Source organism: Leptodactylus fuscus, chromosome 3 (assembly GCF_031893055.1).
Source record: "Leptodactylus fuscus isolate aLepFus1 chromosome 3, aLepFus1.hap2, whole genome shotgun sequence".
Taxonomy (NCBI): Eukaryota; Metazoa; Chordata; class Amphibia; order Anura; family Leptodactylidae; genus Leptodactylus; species Leptodactylus fuscus.
In genome coordinates this window covers 128,690,979-128,711,570 of record NC_134267.1, presented here as the reverse complement: position 1 = coordinate 128,711,570, position 20,592 = coordinate 128,690,979, and the positions used below count along the sequence as shown (strand labels likewise).

General features: G+C 43.6%; 1 protein-coding gene across 1 annotated transcript in view; it reads left to right on the top strand.

Annotated features, from left to right (window-relative positions):
* The first annotated feature begins 1,676 nt into the window (after nt 1-1,676).
* The window catches only part of DDX43 (DEAD-box helicase 43), a 38,657-nt gene continuing 19,741 nt past the window's right edge, over nt 1,677-20,592 (top strand). Inside the window, exons 1-8 of the mRNA XM_075269539.1 lie at nt 1,677-2,010; nt 6,023-6,078; nt 8,649-8,763; nt 11,324-11,446; nt 12,776-12,857; nt 14,359-14,515; nt 15,822-15,940; nt 18,622-18,732. Coding sequence (XP_075125640.1) covers nt 1,722-2,010; nt 6,023-6,078; nt 8,649-8,763; nt 11,324-11,446; nt 12,776-12,857; nt 14,359-14,515; nt 15,822-15,940; nt 18,622-18,732 — 1,052 coding nt within the window. The 5' untranslated portion in view covers nt 1,677-1,721. The remainder of the gene's footprint in view (nt 2,011-6,022; nt 6,079-8,648; nt 8,764-11,323; nt 11,447-12,775; nt 12,858-14,358; nt 14,516-15,821; nt 15,941-18,621; nt 18,733-20,592) is intronic.

Genomic DNA, 20,592 nt, shown 5'->3' with positions numbered 1-20,592 from the left:
TGCCAGCAGGTACAGCATTGGGAGCCTGGCAGCAGGTACAGCATTGGGAGCCTGGCAGCAGGTACAGCATTGGGAGCCTGGCAGCAGGTACAGCATTGGGCGCCTGGCAGCAGGTACAGCATTGGGCGCCTGGCAGCAGGTACAGCATTGGGCGCCTGGCAGCAGGTACAGCAATGGAAGTCTACCAGCAGGTACAGCAATGGAAGTCTACCAGCAGGTACAGCATTGGGCGCCTGGCAGCAGGTACAGCATTGGGAGCCTGGCAGCAGGTACAGCATTGGGAGCCTGGCAACAGGTACAGCATTGGGCGCCTGGCAGCAGGTACAGCATTGGGCGCCTGGCAGCAGGTACAGCATTGGGCGCCTGGCAGCAGGTACAGCAATGGAAGTCTGCCAGCAGGTACAGCATTGGGCGCCTGGCAGCAGGTACAGCATTGGGAGCCTGGCAGCAGGTACAGCATTGGGCGCCTGGCAGCAGGTACAGCATTGGGAGCCTGGCGGCAGGTTACAGCATTGGGAGCCTGGCAGCAGGTACAGCATTGGGCGCCTGGCAGCAGGTACAGCATTGGGCGCCTGGCAGCAGGTACAGCATTGGGAGCCTGGCAGCAGGTACAGCATTGGGCGCCTGGCAGCAGGTACATCATTGGGAGCCTGGCAGCAGGTACAGCATTGGGAGCCTGGCAGCAGGGACAGCATTGGGCGCCTGGCAGCAGGTACAGCATTGGGAGCCTGGCAGCAGGTACAGCATTGGGAGCCTGGCAGCAGGTACAGCATTGGGCGCCTGGCGGCAGGTACAGCATCGGGCGCCTGGCGGCAGGTACAGCATTGGGAGCCTGGCGGCAGGTACAGCATTGGGCTCCTGGCAGCAGGTACAGCATTGGGAGCCTGGCAGCATGTACAGCATTGGGAGCCTGGCAGCAGGTACAGCATTGGGCGCCTGGCAGCAGGTACAGCATTGGGCGCCTGGCGGCAGGTACAGCATTGGGCGCCTGGCGGCAGGTACAGCATTGGGAGCCTGGCGGCAGGTACAGCATTGGGCTCCTGGCGGCAGGTACAACATTGGGAGCCTGGCGGCAGGTACAGCATTGGGCTCCTGGCAGCAGGTACAGCATTGGGAGCCTGGCAACAAGTACAGCATTGGGAGCCTGGCAATTTTGTCCAGATTTTTTGACCTGTAAATAAAGGATGATATCTATAGATAATGGGGAATACCTAATGTATTTCTACCACATGCTACAATCCCTGCATCCTATCCTTTAGTCCCACATATTGGAAACTTCATTCCCTGCAGGCCGCACATACTGAACACTGTCACTAACAAAAGAAAGGCTTTCAGTTGTTGGCAGCCATGAAGAAGGTTTGAACCAGGATTGCTGAGAAATAAGGAGAGCTGGATCTACCTCCAGTTTAGGCCATTTTAATGTGAGCCCCTGGTTACTACTGACTGGTTATTCCTTAATAGCCAGCCCTGTAGGTTTAATAGTCTGATATAAACCCTTCTAGACTACACCGCTCCGCTTTCTACGACCCTTTCGCCCCTGCACACCTCTGCCATACTGATAATAGTACGCAGTACGGTCTGCTCAGTGACGCAGTAGCGCCGCTTAGGCGGGAACTGCACACGTGACTACGAGCCCCTCCCTAAATCATAACAGTCCCGTCATACAACGGTTAGAGACCTGCTGCGTCAAGTCTCGGCAGGTTCTGGTAAACGTGTGGAAAATGTCTGACTGGGAGGAAGACGAGGATAGTGGAGGTGCAGGGAGTACGCAGAAAGCTTCACACAGCAAACCATGGGTGCCCCGGGCTCGGAATGAATGGAGTGAGCAGGCTTGGCGTAGACCACAACAACGTGCCTGGGGGAGAGGCGGAGATGACGGACACTTCAACCGATCAGAGAGACAACCTGGCAGGGGAACAATGGAGTTCAGGAGACGGGAGAGCGGGTACGACGACTTGTCCAAACCCTTATGTTTCCGTCTTGACAGCTCAGTGATCGGACAAGTGATAGGTAAGTTCACTACAGTAGCTCCATGACGGTATGTGACGGGGAAGTGATGGGAGGAAGACTCGTGGTAGTTGCTACAAGTGTGTGAGCCTGTGCCAGCAGATCGTCTGGTGAGTGAGTGTGTGAGCCTGTGCCAGCAGATCGTCTGGTGAGTGAGTGTGTGAGCCTGTGCCAGCAGATCGTCTGGGGAGTGAGTGTGTGAGCCTGTGCCAGCAGATCGTCTGGGGAGTGAGTGTGTGAGCCTGTGCCAGCAGATCGTCTGGGGAGTGAGTGTGTGAGCCTGTGCCAGCAGATCGTCTGGGGAGTGAGTGTGTGAGCCTGTGCCAGCAGATCGTCTGGGGAGTGAGTGTGTGAGCCTGTGCCAGCAGATCGTCTGGGGAGTGAGTGTGTGAGCCTGTGCCAGCAGATCGTCTGGGGAGTGAGTGTGTGAGCCTGTGCCAGCAGATCGTCTGGGGAGTGAGTGTGTGAGCCTGTGCCAGCAGATCGTCTGGGGAGTGAGTGTGTGAGCCTGTGCCAGCAGATCGTCTGGGGAGTGAGTGTGTGAGCCTGTGCCAGCAGATCGTCTGGGGAGTGAGTGTGTGAGCCTGTGCCAGCAGATCGTCTGGGGAGTGAGTGTGTGAGCCTGTGCCAGCAGATCGTCTGGGGAGTGAGTGTGTGAGCCTGTGCCAGCAGATCGTCTGGGGAGTGAGTGTGTGAGCCTGTGCCAGCAGATCGTCTGGGGAGTGAGTGTGTGAGCCTGTGCCAGCAGATCGTCTGGGGAGTGAGTGTGTGAGCCTGTGCCAGCAGATCGTCTGGGGAGTGAGTGTGTGAGCCTGTGCCAGCAGATCGTCTGGGGAGTGAGTGTGTGAGCCTGTGCCAGCAGATCGTCTGGGGAGTGAGTGTGTGAGCCTGTGCCAGCAGATCGTCTGGGGAGTGAGTGTGTGAGCCTGTGCCAGCAGATCGTCTGGGGAGTGAGTGTGTGAGCCTGTGCCAGCAGATCGTCTGGGGAGTGAGTGTGTGAGCCTGTGCCAGCAGATCGTCTGGGGAGTGAGTGTGTGAGCCTGTGCCAGCAGATCGTCTGGGGAGTGAGTGTGTGAGCCTGTGCCAGCAGATCGTCTGGGGAGTGAGTGTGTGAGCCTGTGCCAGCAGATCGTCTGGGGAGTGAGTGTGTGAGCCTGTGCCAGCACTGCATCAGCATCCTGTTGTGGCTCCGCCATGCGGAAAAGCTTTGTCTGCCATGTGAACTAACCCTAAGTTAGGGTAACTGAGTGTATGAGCCTGTGCCAGCGGATGGTGTGGTACGTGGTTACCATTCGTCATATATGTCCATTAGCCATAGACATTAAAGGGATTCTACCACTAAAACACATTTTTTTCTAGTTAACACGTCGGAATAGCCTTTAAAAAGGCTATTCGTCTCCTACCTGTGGAAGTGCTCTCCGCCGCGCCGTTCGTTCAAAATACCGGTTTGTACCGGTATGCTAATTAGTTCTCTCGCAGCGATGGGGGCGTCCCCATCGCAGGAGCAGCGATGGGGGCATCCCCATTGCAGCTCGAAAACCGACCGCAGCGCCGCCTCTATGGTCTTCTGTATCCCCCCCTTGCTTCTTCAGCGTCTGTCGGACGCCTGCGCAGTACGCTCTGTTCGGCGAAGATTGCCGAACGTACTGCGCATGCGCGAAATTGCGGTGCCCGCACTATGGCTGGGACCGCAATTTTGCGCATGCGCAGTACGTTCGGCAATCTTCGCCGAACAGAGCGTACTGCGCAGGCGTCCGACAGACGCTGAAGAAGCAAGGGGAGGACACCAAAGACCAGAGAGGCGGCGCTGCGGTCGGTTTTCGAGCTGCAATGGGGACGCCCCCATCGCTGCGAGAGAACTAATTAGCATACCGGTACAAACCGGTATTTTGAACGAACGGCGCGGCGGAGAGCACTTCCACAGGTAGGAGACGAATAGCCTTTTTAAAGGCTATTCCGACGTGTTAACTAGAAAAAAATGTGTTTTAGTGGTAGAATCCCTTTAATATTAAAAAAATAATGGATTGTTGATAAGTCTTATTTTGACCAGAGCCCAAAGCCCAGCACTCTGCTTTATTATTTGCCAAAATCATGGATCTGTGACAGATTTAGTGAAAATGGACAATAGATCAAATCCCATTGAAATCAATGGGATTTTTTATGAATCTTAGTGTCCTTTTTTTTTTTTCTGACAGATTCTAACAATGGACATTAACAACTTTGTGAACGCCCATTTAGTTGAAACAAGTGCTCAGTTAACCCCTTCAAGACCGAGTCTAAAAGTACTTTCATGACCAGGCCTCATTTTTCAAATCTGACATGTCACTTTGTGGTAATAACTTTGAGGCGATTTAACTTACATAAGTGATTTTGAGATTTTCTCAGGGCACATTGTACTTTATGGGGGCAACACGGTGGCTCAGTGGTTAGCACTGCAGCCTTGCAGCGCTGGAGTCTTGGGTTCGAATCCTGCCAGGAATAACATCTGCAAGGAGTTTGTATGTTCTCCCCATGTTTGAGTGGATTCTCTCCCATACTACAAAGACATACTGATAGGGGGGAAAAAAACATTGTATTTTATGTTTGTGGTAAAAATTTTCGGGGGGGGGGGGGGGGGAATCACAATTTTCAAAATGTGAAATACTCTGCTTTTCAAACAGATAGTCATAACACACAAATACCAGTACATTAATAAATATTATCCACCATATCTCTGCTTTATTTCGGTATCATCTTTTAATTGTCCTTTAATGTATTTTGGACTTTTAGGAGTGTAAAATAAGTATAAACTTACAAGTGTAACTGCAATTTTCCAGATTGAGATTGAGATTCCAGATATAAGAAAATTTCCCAAACTAAGTTTTTAGGGACCACTTCAGTTCTGAACGGGAGTATAACTCCTATATATTGAAACCCCCATAAATCACCCCATTTTCAAAACTGCACCCCTCAAATAATTCAAAACCGCATATTTTGATTTTCTTTTTTGGCTCCCCTTCTTCCAAACCCCATAACTTTTTTATTTTTTGGCTCTCAGAGCCATACGAGGTCTTAATTTTTGCAGGACAAATTGCTCTTCATGATGCCACCATTAATTGTTCTGTACATTGTACTGGGATTCTGGAAAAAAAATTCAGAATGGGGTGGATTTGAAGAAAAAATGCATTTGTGCGACTTTTACCGGCTTCAGTTTTACGGCGTTCACTGTGCAGCTAAAATGACATGTTGTCTGTATTGTATGTTTCGGTATGATTCAGAGGATACCAAATGTATATAGTTTTATTTACGTTTTTACCCCTTATAACAAAAATCCAATTGTGTTGAAACATTTTTTTTTTCTAAAAGTGGCCATATTATGACACCCGTAGCTTTTTTTACACTTCTGTATACGGAGATGTATAAGGCGTCTTTTTTTGCGGGGCCGGGTGTACTTTTCAGTTATACCATTATTGCTTTGCTCACTTTTTATTCAAATTTTTATCAGTGGCAAAACAGCGAAATAATGGCGGTTTGCCACTTTTGACTTTTTTTCCCGCTACAGCGTTTACTGTACAGGAAAAATATTTATATAGATTTGTATAGCAGGTTTTTTTGAGACACAGGGATGCCTAATGTGTAGGTATTTCGCAGTATTTAAGCGGCCTGTTTCTTGTGGCCTGTGGGCATGCGCAGTCGGCTCTGCCCGAGGCCTACAAGTTTGACTGCCAGCGCCGAAAGAACATGCATGAAGAGGACGTTCCTGAAAAAGATGAAGGCGGCTCTGGAGAGTTCTCTCGCAGCATTGGGGACGCGCCCAATGCTGCAAGAGAATTCATTTGCATACTGATGAAAACTGGATTATATACCAAAAGGTGGCACGGAGAAGACATCTGAAGGTAGGAGAAGAATAGCCTTTCTAAGGCTATTCCTACGTGTCAACAAGAAAAAAATGTGTTTTAATGGTAGAATCCCTTTAAAGTAACAAGTAGAGGTTTCTGTTCTAATTACAGTGTTAATGTTAATCTTTGTTTTTTAGGACGTGGAGGTGCTAAAGTAAGGGAGCTAGAAGAAGAATCTCATTCAAGGATAAAGGTAAGCAAATTCGATTTTCTGGTTTTAGGCTGTTTCTAAAGGTTTACAAAAGGTTAAAACTTCTATATAATAAATATAGAGTATACATGTTTTGTTATTAGACTTTTGGCCACCTATTGCCATATTAAAGACGGATCCATACAGCTCCCCTTCCTGCTGCAGGCATTTTTCAATTTTCGTTTTTGATTGCCCTCCTTCCAAACCCCATACGTTTATTTTTCTGTTTAGTCATATGGAGGCTTAATGTTTACTAGAAAAATTGTACTTCATAATGGTACCATTTAATAATCTGTAAAATGTACTGGAAAGCTGGAAAAAAATTAGGATAAGGTGGGTTAGGAGAAAAACGGTTTTTGTGTGACTTTTACAGTCTGTTTTTATGGTGTGCACTGTGCAGCCAAATGACATGTCACTTGTCTTCTATGGGTCTGTATGATTTCGGGCATACTAAATTTATATTTTAATCAGAGTTTATTGAAACGTTTTTCACGTTAACAGAGGAGAAACATTAAATACACAGGCTTGCAAGCCACAAAAACACAAAAGGAAAAATACTGCAGATACAAATGTGGACCGCCTTCAAGCCGTCAGGCGCATGGAATAGCTGTATAAACAATTCCAACCAAAGTATCAATAGCGGTATAGAGAACCACAGGTAGGCTGCAGAGTTCAGAGAACACGCAGACAGTAATATGAACAATGCAACAAAGAAAGGAGAACAGTAAAACAATGAACTGTAGAACAGGGAAACGAGTGGACTCAACAATCATCCAATCATTGAGGGGCAGGGGGAATACATAAGGGCAGGTAAGGGAGATGACATGGTGTTCTCTGGGAGAGTACAATGGCCCCATAATGACGAGAAAAGGTTGGAGAACTCAGCAGACTCCTGAAATAGTAGCCATGGCCGCTAGAGAGTATCAAATTTGGTGGAAACAGGAGTCTTCCACGACTAGGGTCTCCATTCCTTGGCTAGGGAGAAGCTCTTGTAAAAAGTCCACAAGGGTAGGAGCAGCAGTATACCAAATTTATAGTGTTGTGGGTTTTTTTTCTTCCTGTATACACTGCAGTACACATGTGTTGCAGAATAAATTGATTTCTTTCCCCACATGAGTTTCTGTTCTGCAAAATTAGAAATGTATAATAATAATAATAATAAAAAAAAAATGTTAGAGGACCTTTCATGACAAGTACTGCAGGGGAAGGGGTTCGCGTGTTCCTCAGGGCCCAGCGATGACCTTAGACTGCAAAGAACGCCCTAGTGACGGTGGGCAGAGATCAGTGCTGAAATGAACGGCTCAGATATCCCCAGCCCTTGGTCACATAACGGGAAAGCCGACTGTGCTCTGAATTCGGCGTACTGTTGGCTTTCTAGCGGTATATAAATCCGGATGTGCATGAAATTAAATTGTGTATCGTTGTAATTGTACAATAGAAAAAAGGTAACATGTTGCTTATGCTCTCCTCTTTAATTCCAAAAAAATTAAAAAGTAAGAAGCAATGCCAAACTTTAGATAGATCTTAGATAGATGAGGGATGGATGGATAGATAGACAGATCCAACAAGGAAACGAGCCCTTACATTGATACCTCAGCAGAACATTAGACTAAAACTGGCTGTGGCAGGAAGGGAATGAGATGTGCCAGGTATATAAGTGTACATCCCAGATTTATAGCTTTAGTTTCTGGATTTGGGGTGGGGAGTTAGAGAGAAAATGGTTGAGAAGTAAGCAAGTTGTGGTCAGAGTTTGTGGAGGATATAAGATGTTGGATGGGGAACAGATTTACAGAGGTGAGTGTAGATTGGGTCAAGTGTGTGCATGTCTTTGTAAGTGCAGTGGTGGTCCACTGTGAGAGGCTGAAGGAGGACATGAGAGGAGTTTGTAGTCATATGGATGCTTTGTGTCAGTGGGAATGTGGAATGCTTAGGGATATCAATTGAAAGGATGTGCATGAGCCAGGTACACAAGTAGTTGAAGGTGGTGGATTGGTCCTAGTGGTTGGTAGAGGACAGCTACTTGGAGATTGGGGGGTGAATAAATGCATGCACAGTGATGCTGCGTACTTTGTCTTTAGTGAGCACCTGCTCATGAGCCAGCAGCTTTGGAGCTGAAATGCAGAATTATCTTTAGGTAAGTAGTGCAAAGTTGGAAAGCAATAAAAATGGGGAACCACTTTAGCATCTGTGTTTGTGGCAGAGCATTTAACTGCAGAATTTTTTGTTTCAGGCTGAGAGTCCTGTGGCATAAATACTACAGAAAAAACTGCAGTGTTTTTCCACTCCTTACAAAGGGACTAGTGAATCTCTTGGTCACATTGTGGAATAATATGCACAGTGGGCATGTTGGGGGGTCACAGCATGTCAATTATATTGTACCTACAGACACTCCAAGGTTTCCCTATAGGTATAATGAAAGCAAAAGTCCCACAGAGGAAATTCTGCGGACTTTCTGTGTAATGCACTACGGGAAGAAATTCCATGTGTTTACCATCGAGGTTTTTCCTGCAGCACTATGTAGGGCCCTGACCTTAAATATATATGTTGAACGTTTGACGTTTTCTTATCTTTAGATTGTGAAGGAAGAATACAACTCACTAATAAAAATATTTGGAACTGATGAACAGCAAAATAAAGCCAAAGCTATGATTGATGAAATAGTTGAAAGAAGTGGCAGACTGGATACTGGTGAGTAAATAGTTTATTGCTGTGTAACAGGCGATGTTCGTTTTGGTCTCATTTTGAAATTTTTATTTTTACCCTGTTCCTTTATTTCCCTAATGAGTGTTTTTGCTTGGTATTCAATCTGTAATGGTGTTTTATCTTAAAGGGATTCTACCATTAAAAATCTTTTTTTTTTTCCACTTAAGACGTCGGAATAGCCTTTCTAAAGGCTATTCCGACGTCTTAAAGAGGACCTTTCATCAGATCGGGCACATGCAGTGTTATATACTGCTGGAAAGCTGACAGTGCGCTGAATTCAGCGCACTATCGGCTTTCCCGATCTGTGCCCGGTGTAAAGCGCTATCGGTACCGTAGGGCTTTACAGTCAGAAGGGCGTTTCTGACACTTAAGGGTCAGTTCACACGTGAAAACCGCCTAGCTTATTTGTGCGAGGTAAAAAACCTCGAGGAGTTTTTTTGACGCTGTTTTTTGCATTCCACGCGGTTTTTGACGCGGTTTTCGCTAGCGGTTTTCGCTAGGTTTTTTTTTTCCTATATGTGCTATAGAAACTGCAGGCGAAAACCGCGCGGTTTTTTGCAAAAACCGCGCGGTTTTGTGTGCAAAAAACCGCGCGGTTTTTTACCGCGCGGTTTTCGCCTCCCATTCACTTCTATGCAATTCTTCAGGCGTTTTCCGCCTGAAGAAAGGTCATGTCGCTTCTTCAGGCGGAAAACGCTAGGAGGAAAAAAAAAGCTAGTGGTCTACATAGACCACCATGTTAAAGGAGAGGTTTTTGAAGCGAATTCCGCTGTCAAAAACCTCCCCTTTGCCCACGTGTGAACTAGCCCTTAGCCAGGGACACCCTTCTGCCCAGCAGCGCCTATCGCGCTGTAGAGTGTGAGCGGGGAGGAACGCCCCCTCCCTCTGCTCACGCAGCTCGTCCATAGACGAGTATTATCAGGAGCGGGAGGGGGGAGTTACTTCCCGCTCCACAGTACAGCGCGATAGGCGCTGCTGGACAGAAGGGCGTCCCTGGCTAACTGTCAGAAACGCCCTTCTGACACTAAAGCACTACGGTCCCGGGACCAATAGCGCTTTACACCGGGCACAGATCGGGAAAGCCGACAGTGCGCTGAATTCAGCTTTCCAGCAGTATATAAAACTGCATGTGCCCGATCTGATGAAAGGTCCTCTTTAAGTAGAAAAAAAAGATTTTTTTAATGGTAGAATCCCTTTAAGGAGAATGGTATTTACCTTTAAGTCAGAGCTGAGCAAATTCCAAATTTGCTACTGCAAACTACTTTGTGTAGTTCCTATGGATGTGCTAATAACACAGATTTTCGACTGTTACCATTCTTGAGGATTAACGTGTGTTCATTATATTTCTGGAAGGCATGGATAATCCTCATGTGGGTCCATACTATATACACGGAAGAAAGTAGAGTGTTTAGCAAAGATTTATCTCTGATCCGTTAATAAAATACATGCTGGATTTGCCCATGAAAAATTCTTAACATGAAATTGGCCTTGTGTATATGTGATGATTTAGTTACGTATTTTGTGTGAAATTCACTGCACAAGTGGATTTCACATGTGGCATTTTAGAAGACCCTCATACACATCCGGTGGAAAATATGTACTCAATTGAGGGCATGCTGTGTTTTGTTGCATATTTTTATTTACAAACTATTTCTAAAGCTAAAATCAAGACACTGTGGCTGTTGCAGCATCACATAGGAGGTTTAACTGGAGACTAAAGGCTTTTAAAAGTTTTATTCAGGATTAGAGAATGTGTTCTTTCTTTGAGCAAGTTCACACAGCGGAATTTGCATTCCGTGTGTGAACATTCCACGCGGCTAGCCACACCGGGGTGCCGAAGCAGTTTATCAAATTTATCTGTGGGGTACATCTTAGAGATGAGTGAATAGTATTCGATCAAATACCACTATTGAATCGATTGAATACCTCCATTTGAATAGTTATTGGTGTACTTGGTCGAATACCACGTGGGAAATATTTGTTTCCCCTCCAACCTCCCCTGTCGCCGCTTTTTTTTTTTTTTTTTTTTTTTTTTTTTAAACACCAATGTCTATGAAGGGGAGGTATTTGAACGAATATATTCGCTCATCTCTAGTACATATCCATAAAGTCCAAACAATTCTGACATGTTTTCAATCCATTTCAGAGTCGTTAGTCTAATATATACACTTCTCAAGAAAATAAAGGGAACACTCAACACCTCATAGATCTGAATGAATGAAATATTCTCATTGAATACTTTGTATTTAGACATTTTTTAAGGACATTAGATCAAAGTTGGATCAGCCTGCAGTGTGTTTTTGTCTGCATCCACCAGTGGGTTGGCTCTATTTACAGTGGGTGTAAACCCTTTGCCCCACTCTCAGGTTTGGTGGGAGTCTCGGCTGTCAGACTCCCCCACTGATCAGCAGTTTATCCTCTATCCAGTGGATAGAAGATAAATATCCTTTGTAGGATATCCCTTTTAATGTGTGGATTTTTTTTACTTTTTGTTTTGTGTTTTTAGTTTTTACTTCACTGAAAATTGCATCTCTTATAAATTTAGGAAGGGGATATAAGGACAGCTACTCCTCAAGCTCATCTGAGGTTATGGTTAAAGAAAAACCTGTAATAAACTGGACTTTACTTCGAGAAAATAAAGATAAATATGAAGCAATGAAATGGGCAGGTTTGTCTTTTGTCATTTTGCATTGTTCTTTTAATCTTTGAATCAGTAAAAACTTATTGGGCTGCTTTGTATCTTCATGTACACATGTAGTCATCTTCATGTCTGGGCCTCTCATAAACACAGTTTAGTCCTTTTTGGCTTTGTTTTTTTTTTAGCTAAACCTGGAAGTGGATACAAAAAGAATGGAAAATATACAGGAAAACTTACACTCCTCCCTTCTGCTTAATCCACTTCTAGTTTTGGCTCAAAACACAATGACATCTGCAACAAAAAAAGCAGTTTTTCTGCAACATGGGTTTTTGGCCTTTTCTGTACCCCCACATATCAGCTGGTTTAAGACTTTGTAGCATGTGCTTGTGAGCGCCGCTGCTTTTTTTTACATGGAATTTCAGTTAGAGCCCTGTATTTATGGTATTCAGCTCAGCCTTGTTCACTGGAATGGGACTGAGCTTCCTCTGTACAATGTGACTGATGAATGGCTGATTGAAGGGGATCCCAGGTGCCAGACTCCGCCAATCACTTATATTGATGGCCTATTCTTAGGATAGGTCAACAATAAGTCTTGGAAAACACCTTTTAAAGGTATCCATGGTGTGTGAAAATAGTGGAAGTGAGTGTATTTGTGTTTTTAAAGGGGTTATTCAGTTTCTAATATTGATAGACCATCAGTATTGAATCTGAGAATCCAGTACCCGTGACCTATGGCGATCAGCTGTACCAGGGCATTGTGGTGTCCTGTAATGTTTACATGCTGGGAACCACGCTACTCACTCGTACAAAATGTAGCAGTGGGTTTAGGTACTGCAGTGCCATCACTTACTGGGAGCCACACTTGCCTGGTACATCTGATCTGGGGATGTCGACTCTTACAAATCTAATATTGATGGCCTATCCTAAGGATAAGACAATTGAATGTGACGTTGCATGGCCTGTAAAGCAGAGGTGACTTTCAAGAAGTGCTGCTACTACTTCAAAGTGCTGATTTGTGGGGATCCTGGGTGTCAGAACCCCACTGATCTTTGATTTATGACCTATCCAAAGGACACCAATTGCCATAGCTATGCTCTCCACATTCCCTGTAGTAATACAAATTATACCCCCAGTTCTTTCACAGCTACTCAACCCACTTCCCTTGTAGTAACTGCTAATTTTTGGAGAAACTGTGCTTTATCCACACTCTAAAGTCATCACGCACCATACGTTTAGTACCTGGTGCTGTATGTATGAGGGACATAGAGCCAAACCTCATTGCTATGGCAACCAGGTATTGTTACCCCTGCTTTACCTAAAGCTGCTAATGCTCACTGTTTTTGCTTATTTTCTGTTAAGATATGCCTCCAATTCAGAAAGATTTCTACAAAGAAGCAGATAGTGTTGCATCAATGTCTGAAGAGGAGGTAACACAATGGAGGTAATAGTAGAATCTTTGTGATAAAACTCTTGAGTGATTTGTGCTTACTGCGAAGTAAATAAATTCAGTACTGATGCAGGACAAAAGTGCAAGTTAAACATTTAATGGTTAATTTTAAAATTCAAGACACCCCCTGAAAAAATACAAAAATCATCATGTCTTTGAATACCCACTAATGTGGGTACACCTGGCATTCATTTATCAATAACCATATTGAATAAATGGATGGATCTTATCCAGTTTAAATGCAGGGAGTAAATGTACAGAGGAAAACTGCCAGGAGAGACAATGGTCTTTATACTTCCCCTCAGAGTCTGTCCCTGTACCCATCCGCCTGCTCCCAAGTCTCGGCTCTGCTTCATGGCAGCATATGCGCAGCATACTCAGTTGTATGTACATCTCTGCATATGGAGAGCGTACTCAGCTTTGCTACAGCGCTGCCTAAGCTCTGCTACATCTGGCCATTTGGATTATAGGGGTATTCTTATGTCAGTGTCTGAGCAGCTTCTGTGTTACAAAGGGCTGAATGGATGATGCTGAAATGTGCCAGAGTTTGATGAGCCTGCTCCTGTGTCTCGGCTCTGCCACATCACTGCATATGCGTAGGATACCCAGCTGTATGTACATGTTTTCATATGGAGAGCCCACACAGCGCTGTAGCACAACTCAGTAAGCTCTGCTACATCAGGCAATTGTGATTACAGGGGTTTTGTTATGTGACTCGCTGAGCAGCTTCTGTGTTACAAAGGGCTGAACAGATGTTGCTGAAATGTGGCAAAGTTCTCTCCCATCAGAGGCAGAACAACACATTCCCTGTCATACTCTCTGAAACTCTAGACCCGATATACTCCTCTTGCCCACACACCTCCTGCATGTTCTGTAGTCTCCGGATCTTCCATGAGACTCAATTTTCTTCAGCTTTCACTTTCCAGCTTCATCCTATATAGCTTCGCCTACAAAATAATGTGTAGCTCCACCCACTGCCTAGCATGATCCTATCCTAGAATTGCTGAAGGACCTGTGATGATGTCATCACAGGTCCTTTAGTGTTGTGTGAACCTAAATTCCTTCACTGTGGTCCTGTAGTGACGTCATTTACCGGGATAAAAAGTAGCCTATGTTTTAATCGGGATTCCTATCTATGTATGTGGCAAATTTCATGCAAATTCGTTCAGCCGTTTTTGCGTGATTGAGGAACAAACATCCAAACACACAAACTTTCACATCCTACATATAAGTAACTAAGTAAACCATTATTCAGTTCTAACCACTTTCTTGGTGCGTTTTGCTTTTTCACTAAACAATGTGAACATAAGCGATGTGAATTATTGGACTAATGCCGCAAAAACCACCCTTTTGGTAAGTTACTTGTAGCAAGTGTGTAACAGCATTAATTCTACAACACCTGATTGAGAAACTGAAGTAGATGTTTTACATGCATAGCACTTGGATATTAAGGTCCAGCTTTTTTTTTTTATTTAGTTAATTTTTATTATTTCAGAAGGGAAAACAATAACATTATATGTGATGACTTAAAGGAAGGTCGAAAGAGACCAATCCCTAATCCTGTTCGTACTTTTGAAGATGCATTTAAACCCTTTCCAGATGTAATGGCTGCCCTTAAAAATGCAGGCTTTCAAAGACCTACGCCAATTCAGGTAAATTATAGTTGAAGCAATAAAATGTTCAATTTAAGGGGGTTGCTCCATGCAGAATATTGTCTAAAAGCAGCTATAAAGTAGTGTTGATTTTAGTTTCAGTTTATGCCAGTTTTCTAATTGCAGGGTTTTTCCAGCCCCGAATGGATTTTTTTTTTTTTTTATATATTGGTGATCTATACACAGGTTCAGTATATGATCCATGGCTGGGGGGTTCAACACCCAGAACCCTACATAGGTCTGCTGTTTAGCAGCCTCAAGGCACTAGAAGCTGCTGCAGTGGATATGGAGTATGTGCCGCCTGTTATTGTTCAATTAGTAGGAGCGACACAACAGCCCTGTCCACAGCATAGTGTTAGTTTGAGGAGATCCACTCCCATTACTTATATTGGAGGAACCTTCATGCTCTATTTGGGGTGTCTGACCCCATGGATCACATATGGTAGACCTATCTTGTGGCTAAGTCATCAGTATAAAAATTTGATTTATCATGTGAAGAAATGGGAAAACAGAGGAGCACTCGCCATGGAGGATGTTTAAAACAAAAAAAAAAGTCCTTTATCCCATTATACACGGTAAAAAAGTGGCAGTGATGGAGTGACGATGAGCACAGCAAAGTGGGTGATGGCCTTTTCGCATTATCCATGCTCCTCAGGCCCCGGAGGAGCCTCTCTCCATCACTTCCTTTTTTTTTTTTTTACCATGTATATGGAATAAAGGACAAATTTTTGTTCATGATATTACTATTAATTATTCTGTATAATGTACTGGGAAGCTGGAAAAAATTCAGAATGGGGTGGATTTGAAGAAAAAGTGCATTTGTGCGACTTTCTTATGGGCTTTATTTTTACGGCGTTCACTGTGCAGCCAAAATAACATGTCGTCTGCATTCTGTGTTTCGGTACGATATAATAGAATCCATTGAATTTCATGTCGGGGAGCCTTCACAAGGCTCCCTGCTGTCATGACAACGGGATCCCGGCCCCAGAGCTTTCTCCGGTTGCCGGCGATCGCTGGGAAAGTGGCGCCTCATTCAGCTTTGACCAAAGCGCCAGAGGGGTTAATGCCCACAATCGGAGGCTTCTGCTGCCAGCTAGTTAATTTATTTGTTGTCCCATTCTGTAGTGACCACATTTTATTTTAAAGTTTCAGCAGTGTTAAAAGGTCCCTGAGGCTTAGGCTACACTTTGAGAACACAGCTAATAAAAATGTATTTTGTTAGAATACTTTATGTTCAGGTTTTAGCAAATTTACTTTTCCTCCTGCCTGCCTTTTTATTTTTTATTTTTTTCTTCCTATTTTAAAGTCTCAGGCGTGGCCTATCATCCTGCAAGGAGTAGATCTCATTGGGATTGCACAAACTGGTACTGGAAAAACGTTGGCATATTTGTTGCCAGGATTTATTCACTTAGATCTTCAACCAGTGTAAGTTAATGTTTTAATAAATTCAAGATGCTTCATTTATCCATTAACCTAACAAAGCCTCCTTAAAGGGGTTGTCCACTTTCAGACAAATATTGAGAGGCAAACATTACCGTGTGTATAATAAAAAGTTTTACAATTTTCCATTATACTTTCTGTATGAATTACTCAGTTTTCTAGAGCTTAGCTTGTTGTCATGTGACTATAATGACTTGTGCATCTGTGTGCACATCACATGACCCTGGTCAGAGTTTAATCCTCTAGAACTAAGCAGAATGATAACAAATGGAGAACGATAAAACCCAGCGTCGACCAGGGAGGATCCACATCAAATCGATATAAAATATAACATTGCCATGAGGAAGGGACACGCTAGTCCTGAAACGCGTCGCCTTGCCATGAATTAATTAACTCCCTACAGTTACGATGTTACTTTTTATTTGGATGAAAATAATATTTTATATTTATTGTTGATTTGATGTGGATCCTCCCTGGTTGACGCTGGGTTTTATCGTTCTCCATTATTTTCCACTGATACGAGTCCATACACCTCTCCGTGCTTCCCAGGATGATGGAGTGAATTTTTTTTCTATTTTTTTTTTTTCTTCTTTTCCTTTTTTGTGGATAAGGTGAGCTGAAAAGAAATGTCTTTGTATCTAGAATGATGACAAGCAGACATCTAGAAACTGAGAAATTGATGCAGATAGTGTATTGGAAAATTGTACAACTTTTTTTTATTATACTTATAATAACGCTTGTCTCTCGGTATTGATCTAAAAGTGGACAACCCCTTTAAGGCTAAAGCCTTACGACGTGGCTTTGTTGCAGATTTTTGTGTGTGTATTTGTTTTTTTGGGTTTTTTTTCCAAAGCCAAGAGTAGATTTAACATAAGGGAAAAGCACTTGACCGCTGAGGCCTAAGTCCTGGGTCCTTTCCTTAGGCTGCTGTATTTCCTGGACAATCCATTTTAAGGGATTTTCCTGTTTCTCAGAGAAACAGGCTGCAGTCAGGCTGAGTGAACAGCGGGAGGAAAGAACTCCCTGTTCTCGGGATTGGTGGGAGTGTGTGTTCAGACCCTCACTGATCAGATGTTCTCTATCCTATACGTAGAGGATAAATACTTTTCCTGGTATAAACCCTTAGACACTTAGTAAGTCTGTCCCACAGTGTTAAAGTTTGACAGTGCAACTTTAGAATGGTCAGTTTTAAGCTGATCCAGAACTGATCTACTGACACTTTTCCAACTTCAGTGAAAAAGGGCATGACTTTATATGGAGCAGTCGTCTTATGTAAAAACAATCTGAGCTACAATAAGGAGGAAGACCGCATTCTAATAAATGGAGGAAGAAACTTTTATTTCATTTTTTTTAATAAGATATAGTGTATAAAAAAAAAAGTAATAAAGTTTCTTAGGAACATGTACTCCATATTTATGAAAAGTTGTTTTTGTTAATTGGAGCTATTCTTTAATTAATCAGGCATACTGCCTTGTGCCACAATGGAAATCCATGCCAGTCAGGAACTGGGTAGATTTCCTGTGTAACTCTTGCCAGCTTTCTGATGTGAGTTATAATAAATATGTTAGCCCAGGGTAGAGCAGGGCGATTAATCGAAAAATAACTTAAACCGAACATCAACCAGGATAACAGATTTGTTCATGTCTTATTTTGGTTAGAACCTTGCAAATATTGTAATAACCTATCTTCAGTTACATTCAGACCGAACACTTCTCTCTTTCAACCCTTCTTGCTATTTTCGGGTCTTCTGACTGACGTCATGTGGCATAGACTACAAGTGTCGCAACACTGCTTGACCTATGACAGCTATTTCAATCACAGGCCTCAGTGGTCCCTAACGTCAGTCAGTTAAAAGACCCAGAGACATCAAGGGGTTTACACCGGATCCTAGGTGAGTAACACTGTTTGTTTGATCATCTCCCCTGGGCCTCAGAATATTATACTTTAGGGTCTGAAGAGATTGCAGAGTATAATAGCAGTTCTGGATTTGCTATGTTTGGTCCAAGCAAAACTGCTGGGTGGACCTTGCAAGACGAATCTCATGAGGTTCACTAAACACCCATCCTGTAAAAGGTTCATAGTCTAAATAATCACCATTAATCATCATCTAAGTAAAATGCCCATTTACGGTAATCAAAGTTCTGATTTAGGTAATAATTGCCCTACTGTAGTCCAAGTGTCCCCAGCCCGACCTGCTCTGCCAGTTTTCACAGAAAGTAATTAAGTGTGGAACGCGGGATGTGTCCCAGAAAAATTCCCTTCTAGGAGCCATTTGTAAATGTTAGAACTGCAGGAAGTAGTTTTATGAGGTGCTGAAAATGTGCATGGAATGAATGTCTGGACATTATATTGTAAATCACAAAGCTCAATAATAAACAGAATACCGGTAATAGTCCAAAACATGAAAATAGTCCATAGAATAATAGTCCAAAACATGCACAATATTTTCTCCAAGTATGATAGGCATTCCAAATTTTTGCATGTTGCAGCAAAGTATGTATATAACATATATATATATATATATATATATATATATATATATATATATATATATATATATATATATATATTATTTTTATTTATTTATTTTTGTTTACTGGTATACTCATTTCCTCTTATCTGTTGATATTTTGTCACATTTAGTACTTTCTCCCTTTTATATTCAGTCCCAGACAAGAACGTGAAGGACCTGGAATGTTGGTTCTTGCACCAACCCGTGAGTTAGCTCTTCAGGTGAAGGCAGAGTGTTCAAAGTACAGATATAAAGGGTTTGAAAGGTATTGTATTAGTGTATTATATTATACTAAAACTGCTGCAAGTATGCCGCGACGGAATGCCGATACACTGCATTGGCATTCCATCACGGCTAGCTGAGCGAAACAGGTTTCTGCTGTGTGAACTAGCCCTAAGGAAAACTGCGTATATGATTAGGGGAGTTTTTCCTTAAAGAGGACTTTTCACCATATGGGTGACATGTGGTTTAATATACCGCTAGAAAGCAGACAGTGCGCTGAATTCAGCACAATATCGGCTTTCCCTTTCTGTGCCCCGGGTGAAGAGCTATCGGTGCCAGTACCGTAGCTCTTTACAGTGAGAAGGGCATTTCTGACAGTCAGCCAGGAACGCCCTTCCTCACAGTAGCGCCTATTGCGCTGAACTGTGAGAGCGGTGGGGAACGCTTCTCTCCCCTCCTGATAGTACTTGTCCATAGACTAGTATGGGGGGTGGTGGTAAGGAACGCTCCTCCTCTCACAGTACAGCACAATAGATGCTGCTGTGAGGAAGAGCATTCCTGACTGACTGTCAGAAATGCCCTTCTGTCAGTGAACAGCTACGGTACCGGCACCGATAGCTCTTCACTGGGGGCATAGAACGGGAAAGCCAATAGTCTGCTTTCTAGTGGTGTATTAAAGCGCATGTGCCCCAGATGGTGAAATGTCCTCTTTAAAATGCAGTTTTATATACCACTAGAAAGCAGACAGTGCGTAAAGTATTTTTACATGTGAAGCTTGGCAGTCCGACTTTGTTTATAGTTCACTAGGGACTATTCTTGTGACAGACTCCTTTAACCCCCTTCCCGCCAATGGCATTTTTTTTTATTTTTGTTTTTCATTTTTGACTCTCCCCCTTCCAAACCCCATAACTTTTTTATTTCTCTGCTATGAGCCATACAAGGTCTTAATCTTTGCGGGACAAATTTTACTTCATGATGCCGCCATTAATTATTCTGTACAATGTACTGGGAAGCTGGAAAAAAATCAGAATGGGGGGGGGGGGATTTGAAGAAAAAGTGCATTTGTGCGAATTTCTTACGGAATTCGTTTTTACAGCGTTCACTGTGCAGCCAAAATGACATGTCATCTGTATGCTATGTTTCAGTACTATTACAGGGATAACAAATTTATTTGGTTTTATTTTCATTTATTAAACCCCTTAACAAAAGTCCAAAACTGTGCCAAATTTATATATTTTTTTCTAAGTCGCCATATTCTGACACCCATAAATTTTGTATGGGGATGTATAGGGTGTTTTGTTTTTTGTTTTTTTGCAATTATTAGACCCCCTAGGGGTTTTGAACCTCAGGGGTCTGATCACTACTGCAATGCATTAAAATGCTAATGGTTTGTAATACATTGCAAAAAATCATCATTTCTTTTGCAGGGTGCATAGAGTAGCCTGCAAAAGAAAAGCACTGCAGACACTGTCATGCCAATGTAACGTCGGCCCTGGAACCCTGAAAAATGGCGGCGGCCGCCAGGAAAATGGCGCTTCGGTCAGCTTTGACCGAGGCGCCGGAGGGGTTAATGCCCCCCGATCAGTGCTGGCACCGACCGGGGGCATTAGAGCTGGGTGTCTACTGTGTAAATCACAGTAGACACTCGGACGGCCGCCATAGTTAAACACCCGACGTACTAGTACGGCGGATGTGGGGAAAGGGTTAAACATCAAGGGTATGTTCAGACAGCGGAAAAGGAAGAGGAATTCTTCCTTCCTTTTCTGCTGCTGGCATTTTTGCGGCATTCTGTCGTACCATTGCGCTGTTGTTTAGGCAGGGTTGAATGAGCCTCATCTGCAGGGAGTCTCGAGCTGTGGACTCTACAGCTGAATCAGCTGCGGGGACCGCGGCAAGATCAAAC